Below are 9,147 nucleotides of genomic sequence, written 5' to 3'. Positions count from 1 at the left end.
ATATTTAATACCTTTTCATCTTTTAAGACAACAGCAGTATGGGCATATTTCCTGGACTGCACCAGAAACTCAGCAATGGGTTGTGCTGCTCAGGTATGAAATCCATGGAAGTGGAAATCAGGTGCAGGAAAGCCCTGACTCAGCCTATCTTGTTATGAGTACCTGTTCTTGCTCCTTGAGTTTCTTGGTTAGCTTTTGCTCTTTCAAGAATAAAACTGTTTGGAAATCACTGTCTGTATTATTGTTTTCTCCTCCCACTGATAAGACCTGAAGCTACTTCAGATGTTAAACAATTTGTTGTTTAATCACTTCACAACTGCGGCTTCTGAGCTTGGTTGTGGTGCAGGCTTTGTACAGATAAATACAGCACCTGTGGCATTTTCAACAGCCATTTGGAACACCTCTTCAATACAAGCATTTTCATGGCAGAGATTAAATACATTATTTGGGTTTTCTGCTTAAAAAAAAATCACTTTAAAAAATTGGCAGAAATACCATTTTCTTCAAATGAGAAAGCTCTCTTTCCCCAAATTGAAGCTGGCAATTGGCAGCTCTTTGCACAGATATATATATATTTTTCTTTCCTCTCTCCCCTCCCCTACTCCCTGATTTCAAAATAACCTTCAAGGCAAAAAGCAGGACACAGCAATATAAAAGAGAAACAGAAACTGATTAAAATTTTTCACTCCCTAACATAATGCTTTACATTTTAACCAACTTGTATCAGACAAAATGCTATCACATTCCTACAAAAGAAATTAACACATTGCAGGAAACTGGACATTTATGTTCCTCAAGGATATCACTATTCAGAAGTCCTACCAAAGAAATAAAAACACAAGACAAATAGAGGCTTTTATTAAAATCATATGTAATAATATATGAAATTTATTATTGTGTAAGTGCAAAAAAAATGATACTAATAGGATGTGATACATGTGAACAAAGGACATTAATGTACATATAAATAGAAAAGCTAAAACGTGTTTGACAGTGATATATTAAATGGCTACATAAATGTGACCATAATTAGGAGAGTGTGTAATTTTATATTCCTTAAGCAGAATCTTCTAAAGCAGCAACATAATAAATCACCTTTACCCCAGTCTCTGCTTCCTTACAATATAAGTTATAGGAAATGTGTTGGAATACTATAGGCACATGCAAGAGATATAAAAGATATAAAAACAAAGGCACAAGCTGGGGACTTATTTGTTCTTGGCTGCCAGAGGCTTACGACTGATCTTCTTTGACTTGTCATTGTTCTTCTTCGGAGGTTCAGGGTTTGCCTGCATGTGTCTGCCATAAAGACTGTAAGGAAATAAGACAAAGAACATTTGTGATACAACCAATAATTACAGGCTTTTAATCTGCAGCATGTTAAACAACACAGCTGGTTACTGGAAATAAAAGAAAATGGAAGGTCATTACATTTATTTTGTCTCAACACAATCATTTTCCTATTAAAACTCATGCTGCAGTCCACGTTACTGATTTTTTGTGACTTAGAGTAACACCGTGAAGAGCAGGCCTTTGGAGCAGTGAAGGAGCAATCAGTTTTGCCTTCAGAAACTAGCAACCTTTACTCTGCAGTTATGGAACCAAGGCTCAGAGGGCTGTGAGGATGCATATTCGAGTCGACAATGACAAAAATTGGGTTGAGCTGGAGAGATAGAGTGCCCACTTAGAGCAAAGTGAGCATCATCCCTAACTAGAAAACCCAAGGGCTTGATAATGTGACAGAGAGCAATGGTGTCACAGCCTTCTTTGCTGCTCACAGATGATTGATAGTACTGGGACAGCTACCAACACATCACTGCCACATTAGTAAGTACCACTGATTAAATGTTGACAAAGTATCCTACAATTAAGACAGCTAGCATTCACAGCAACACTAAACAGACTACATGGCTGAGAGGATCTTGCTAAATATCACATAGTAATTAATAGATAATTTATGAGTAATCCTGATTAAACTAAATTAAAAATGTACCAAAAATAAACACAGCTCAAACTTAACTTCCCATATTGACACAGGGCGCTTTTTGAGGATGTACTTTGCAGGGGTGTCAGTGTATCCAAAGGGAACAGAGCTGAGCTTTGTTTCTGCTCATTCAGCTGTATAAACACCGTCGATGTTGACACAAATACTGAAACCCCTCTGAAAGGTGTCCCCCTGCTAATGCTTCAGCTTCATGCTGGTGGTTGTCCGCTCTGATCTCATGCTATTGCCAATAGGGTTGGGCGTTGACTTTTAAAACCTGACAGGAATTCTGCTACTGAAAAGGTAACAGGGCTGTGCCACTTCCCCTCCCTGTGCCACTGCCCCTCCCTGCGTCACTGCCCCTCCACCTTTTGGTTGAATTTCTCAAGAAACCCGACAGGCCTAGGGGCTTTGGGCTCAGCAACTCTTCCCAGAATTGCCTTTGGACCTGCAGAAGCGCAGTCAGTCAGCACTGCTGCCACAGAAGCCGGGCCCTGCCTTTCCAGGTGTCCGCAGCACCCCGAGGCCCCAGCTCCCCTCAGGGGGTGAGCTGCCCTGGTTCATCACGCACTGTCGCGTGCGCTCTGTCCTGCTTAGTCCATGAGCTCGCATGTCTGTCCAGTCCTTGTGGCAAACGAGGACCGGCTACAGATCCTTTCACTGCTTTTGCTTAGCCACGTCAGGACTGAGTTAGTTTCTCTTGAATTGTTCTTCCTTGTCCAGAGAGCATGACCTGATGCACAGCTCTGCTGTGGCTACCGGCCCGAGTGGGCGTCTCGGAGATAAAGTGACTCTTTACTTAAAGCCACCTCTTAAACTTTGCAGGCTGAAACTCATCTCAGCAGCAGAGGATTGGCCTTGCTTCTTACACAGCTCCGTGCATAGGCCTTGGTCAACTGTACGCAAGAGACATTGAACAAGGATCCAAACAGACAGAGATACCTTGAGTATCTCTGTGTACATATATCTCATGTATGCAACAGCATGGCTCTGGAGGGGCTATTTGTGGCAGATACCAAGAGATTTCTGCTAAGACATACTGAAGCTGGGAGGTTAAGCCTACCACCTGCCCTTGGCTTTATTATTTCGCAGCACCTGGAGGATTCTTCAGACCTGTGTTTCCTGGATTGCAACATGGGATTAGAGCTTCTCCTAGAGCACTGAGGAGAAGTAGCACTCGTTTTCACCTCCTCAGCAAGTGTGGCTTTACATCATGCTGCTAAACGGGCTGCTGTCAAGGTATACTCTACCCAAAACAGCCCCGTGCAAAGAAAATGCAGCTGTAAACTAAGCCATGGCTTCAGCTTACCAAAATGTTATCTGTGCCATCACCTACTGTCAATGAGAAATTTCCTGACAAATGCAGAGAGAGCCCTGAATGTCTGTGATAACTGCATGCTGACTGTTAGCTCCAACACACATATTTTCATTTTCATAAGATACACAGCCCCAACAGCAGAGGCTGTATTTTATCCCAGAACAGCACATGTACTAATCAAATGTCCATCCTAAATACCTGTCCCACTTTGGAAGGCATTAAGTGAGATGAGAGAGGGAAGATATGGAAGGAGATGTTTTGGTACGAGGAAACACTATCATCGTTGGAAAGCACAGAAATATTTTTGCTGTCATTCAAGGAGTCTGTCTCATCAAAAACTGATCCAGGGTAGAAAGAGTCAGGGGACAAGAAGCATCTTTTTCTCAATGATAAGCAGCACAACATTTGAGCCACTGTCAGCAATAATTTCCTAACTCTGAGAAGCCAGCAATAGAAAAGTGGAAGTAGATGCTGCTCTAGCCTGTGAACACCAAGAGTTAGTTAAATAATCAATTAACATTCAAGTTGTTTTTTTTGGCTCTGGAGAAATAATCACAGAATCATTAAGGTTGGAAAAGACCTCCAAGATCATCTGATCCAAGCATCCTCCTACCACCAATGTCACCCACTAAACCATGTTAGACTGGAGTGGAATGTGAGGTTTTCATATAATAAGAAGTCCCCCACGTGGGACTTTAAGCACTGAATTAACAGAGAATCCACTCATCCATTGTATCTGAGCACACACACAAAAACATTTCTATGTCTTCAGCATACTGCTGCCTACAGCTTCCTGTTAGTGCCAACCCCGAGAGGACTAGAATGGCTTCAGTGTTCTTCACTGTTATATGCCCTTTTTTTGGTTAAGGCTCCACTTTTTTGCTTTGGAAACATCTTATGAATTTCCCACTCAGTCAACGCTTTTGGCATTCACTCTGTCTCTCATTTTCTGCTTTCTCAGTGCAGATTTTAAAGCTTGTGGACTGGCAGAGCTTTGATTTAGTGAACTACTTCTGAAAAGGAAGGGTGTGGTGGGACTTCTACTGACTACATGCATCTTTTCAAGTGGAAGAACTGAATATTGGCAGTTTTGAATCAACTGTGGAGTGCTGGCAAGTCTACTCTAGCAATGTCTTTTGACTGGGAATTGAGGTCCAGCAGCTACTGTGTGTGTTAAGTGGTAAAAATCCCAATATACCCGTAAGTAGTTCTGGTAGCAGTTTTTCTTTGATATATGCTCCTTTACAATATTCAGTGCTGCTGGTGCTTTGGCAATTCCCTACCTGTCACCATGCAAATACTACGTTCTTAGTAGTAGATCTGTGTGAGCTGCAGAAATCTGCAGCACTTTTACGTTCTTTTGCTTTATTCTCATGTCCAACCACTTCTATGGGCACGGGCACCAAAGCTTCATCCAGAAGAGTAATTATTGGGTTTGAAATAAACCAAATATATCTACTCAGGTTTCTCTGGCAAAATTTCAAGTAAGTTTCAGCTGCATGTTGCTGCCTCAGCTGAAGATAAATGCATTACAATCTATCACAGTAGTCTGCTATGCAAAGAGCAAGGATCAGACGTATTTAGATTATATATGCCTTCACAGACAGGGACTCTCTCTCTTGTGTTTGCACACATCAAATACAAGGAGACATATGGTGTCACAACAACATTTAAATACAATAATGACTGTGATAATGCCTCTGGGACAGAATTTGCCTTCTGTTACACGAGGGAAAAGAGAATTCTGGATTTTCAATGAACTTCTGGTACAATGACAGACACTACTTTTATAGCTCCCGTGGAAAAAAAAAATACAACAGAAAAACAACAACAAAAACAACTAGCCCTAATTGAACTGATCCACATGGAGAAGCAACTACCCGAATTGCACAAGAACCTAAAACCCTTTGGCTGTAACAGACGTGGAGCTCACACAAACAGTCCTTAATGACTTTGATACCTACTGGAAGGATGCAGCCGTGGAAAGCACAGCTTGTAAGTCACCGTCTGTCAGCCAAGCTGTAGTGGCTGGGTGCATGCTCCTGCTCTGCCGTCAACATGAAGTCAAACACGTTGGGCTGAGGCACTCGCACGCTGTCCTCGGCACCGTGGGTCAGCTTAAAACATGCCCGCAGACAGTGGCAATTTACTGCACGGTGGAAGCTTGACACAGCTGCTTGCATGGCAAGACCCTCAGCAAGGGCAGATGGCCTCGATAAACAGGGAAAGCAATACTAAGATTAATTGTGTCTACTGTTTTAAGGCAGAGTTGTGAGGTAAGTGCTGATAATACATACACGGCAGGCGCCTTCATGCTTGGTATTTGGAACACGACATGTTCATGGTATATAGCTCCAGGCAGAACACTATGCATACCGCTCAGCCCAAAGCCTGGGCTGAGGAGTAAAATCTGGACTGCAAATAAATATTTGAGATACTTGCAGTCTGCTGCAAGTCAGAAGCTAGTTATCATAATCACAGCTCACAAATGGCTGACCCTTTGTAGACTGAGCAGCTACAGCATTGCATTCAGCCTTCTCATTATGTTAAAGTGAAAGGCAAGATGAAATGCAAGACAAAAAATGCAGAAAACCCTCAGAGAGATATTTCCAGTTGCTTTCTTTCCTTGTATATATTTTTCAAAGTGAACATCTCTCATGAACATAAGTGTTTCTTTGTATGCAAATATAAACACAAACAAATTCTCCCTGCATTTTCTATCTGCCCCACTGGAAGTAACAAATGAGAGCACTATGGCTGCTGCAGCAAAACTAACAGTATCAAGTGAGAAAGATGCTCATTAAACTTCATCATTCTGTCGACTTTAATGATGCTTTTACTTAATAAAAATTCCCTGAGCAGTTGCGAGGATATTAGGCAAGGTCTTTGGTTATGTATCAGGGGTCTAAGCTGTCACTAGCAAGCATGCAGTTCAGGAGGGGCATTCCCAAGGGGAGAGAGTGAATACAGCTTTCTTGTAATAAATTCAGAGAGAATCAATAACCACAGACTGCCACATTACTTAAACACTTAGGAAAGTAGGTGATCCTTCTAAATTAAACTACAAATTGCGAAATGTTGCAATTTACAGTATAAGCCCAGGCATGAAGCCTTGCAGCTTGAAAGTATACAAAAAATCTTGCTACCAAAATCTCTGAATTTAAAATTCATAAAGTTGAAAAAGAGTCATTTTCAAAAATCCCCTTCAGCACAATTTTCTCCAATTTTTCTCTCTTGCACAACGTGACACTCACTAGCTGAAGATTACATACTCCCACAGATGAAAAGAGTGAACTCGTGTGAACTAGTGAACTAGTGGAATGCGTTGGATGCACACATTGGCTTTCTTGAGTTTAAGCATTTTGAAAGGATTTCAAGAACTAGCCATAAAAATACATTGCTGTCTCTGTCTATAATAGACGTATGGGGTGAGTATGCAGAGTAAAAAGGACAGGCATAGACAGATATGATCCTGGAGAGATATTATCTTCAGATATCCGAGAAACATACATGAGAGATCCCAATGCTGCTCATTTTTCAAAATCAGGCTTTTTTTTCAGCCATGGGCATTTCCAGGGATCTCCAGAGAACAGAACCCAAGCTCACATGCTGAACCAAGAGACGGGAAAGGATAAACCAGCAATGACACCATCAGAGACCAAAGTCTGAAAGAAGTATTGTTAGGCTGACACATGCTGCTTAGCCTGCATTAGTTTTAACTCTCAAGCACTTACTGCAAGATGCCTTTGCCCAGGCAGTTTTTGCACGGCTTATTGCTCCTTTGGTAGGTCCGCTGTGTGACTGAGCCTGGCCTTTTCTCCTGTGGGAGCTGCTGACACGTTACCTTCTCCAGCCACGTGTTCCCCCAGGATGGAGAGAGATACAGGGGTTTAATTTGCCAGTGACGTGCCCATGAGAGAAAACAGGTTTGTGTCTGTGTGAAACTTACTTTGCAAGTATTGTATTATTTTGGTAGCTTACCAATAACTTATTTTTATTCTGTGATGTAAGTCAAATGATTTATATTAAGAGAAACATTACATGGGTAAGTGATACAAATATCTGGTTTCCTTGCACACTCGATGGCAAGCTGCAGCTTCAGGATTCTTAATAAGGAAGCACAGACACGAGTGACTCATTTTATTCAGCTAATTTTTTGCCCCTTGTTTGCGAGTGCTCTGAGAGCAGATGGCATTAGTGTCAGAGACGTTCATCATCTGAAGCTCTCTACAAACTTCTTCATAAAAAATCGGATTTTGCCTGTCATCTGCTTGTGTACCAGCTTCTTCTTCACACTCAGAAATTCAGGCAGTGCTGTTGAACAGGGCAGGTGCTGGTGCTTCCCCTTATCTGTTGCTGGGTGAGTGCCTGGGTTACTCAACCTGCAGTTCCTAACACGCTGTAAAACCAGGCCAGTATTTCCAGGTCTGGAATGCTTTGTCTTCCTACACTCCCCACGCTCACTCAGGTACCCCTAATGTTTTAAACTGCCTCAAACTTCGACACCCCACAGCCCCAAGACACTCCTCTGTGATACTGTCCTTCTCCCTCCACCCGCCCCAACAATCTTTATGGCCCAAAGTTTCTGCGGAGGTGGCCCTGGCACCACTTTCCCCCATGTCCCACATGTTGCCTTTCAAAGCAACTTTGGCATGAGCAGGCAGAGCACTGGGAATCCCAAGGCTCTCTCAGGTCCTCCTCTGCTACCTTCACACAGAGACACTCCGCAGGTACGTGGCCACCCCAGCACAGGCTATTCTGTCCTGTCCGGCACCCAAACTCTTCAGGGAGGGGAAGCACGGTGTTGCTCACCATGCTGCCATGCCATCATCTGCCGTCTCTTGGCTTGGGCCACACACGTGTGGAGGAGGGAATGTGATCAGAGGAAGCAGCCTGAGCCACACCGCTTGCCTGTTACCCACCACACGTACCCACACCTTGCAGCTCTTAATCCTGCTCCCCTCCTACTCCTTGTCCATGTTGGCAAACACAGCATGCTAACGGGGCAGCCAGAGCAAGATCTTTGAGAAGGGGAAGAGAAAGGGTGCTAGAAGTGTGCTGGATTTTCAGGGGTCCACCCCCAAATTGCTCCCATTAAATAATCTCAAAGTGGGCAAACCCCTCCTGGTGTAAGAATCATGGCACTCAGGCATAAGCTAAAACAGGCCCCATTCAAACAGCCCAGTTGAGCTCTTGGTTGTGGCTAGTTTCATTTTCTGGAGGATGATTCAGAAAAGGAGAGGATTCAGGATGAGAGGAGAGCCAGGTGCCCAAGCCCATGTTGTACTCAGTGGAGACCTTGCTAATACAGCCAGCAGGGCTGAGAGCTCTGCAGGTGACCAAACGCAAGAGTCTGCTGTGCGATGCTCAGTTGCTGTATGCTGATTTCCACTGTCTACAGTGGACAGTGGGCAGCCAGCTGACACGCAGACGCTCACATGTAGGTATTTTAAAATGCTAGATGAAGTCCGCCCAGAGAAACCACTCCCTCTCTTTTCCCACTTTGCACACACAAGCTGTTAGCTGCGTTACTTCAGAGACTCGGCTGAGTCACACAGTCCAACATTGACTTACTGCGAATTCCTGCCTAAAAACACTCCAAATCTCAATAAGCAAGAAAGTACTCAGCCAAAACTGTCCTGGGGCTCACTGTCTCAGTGACTGTGAAGAACGTGCCCATCCATACCGTGTGTCTCTCACCGGCCAGACCTGCCGTCCTTCCACTTGACCATTCATCCCACAGGGCAACCTTCTGCCAGATCCCTCACCCCCAGTCTCTCCCCTTTCTGCTTGCTGTGCCTGAAGAAGAGAGTGAGTCTCTACTTGCCATGTTGCTGATGCTCTT

The 9,147-nt window shown here is 43.6% G+C and overlaps 1 protein-coding gene across 2 annotated transcripts in view; it reads right to left on the bottom strand.

The window, feature by feature from the left end:
* Positions 1-852: 852 nt before the first annotated feature.
* Positions 853-9,147, bottom strand: part of RSU1 (Ras suppressor protein 1) — a 100,650-nt gene continuing 92,355 nt past the window's right edge. For both annotated transcript variants that reach the window (XM_035316232.1, XM_035316233.1), the window contains exon 9: positions 853-1,311. In XM_035316232.1, the coding sequence (XP_035172123.1) occupies positions 1,209-1,311 (103 nt within the window). In that variant the 3' untranslated portion in view covers positions 853-1,208. The remainder of the gene's footprint in view (positions 1,312-9,147) is intronic.

This window comes from Oxyura jamaicensis, chromosome 2 (assembly GCF_011077185.1).
Source record: "Oxyura jamaicensis isolate SHBP4307 breed ruddy duck chromosome 2, BPBGC_Ojam_1.0, whole genome shotgun sequence".
NCBI classification, from domain to species: Eukaryota; Metazoa; Chordata; class Aves; order Anseriformes; family Anatidae; genus Oxyura; species Oxyura jamaicensis.
Note: the sequence above shows the minus strand (reverse complement) of the source record. Positions and strands in the feature narration are given on the sequence as shown.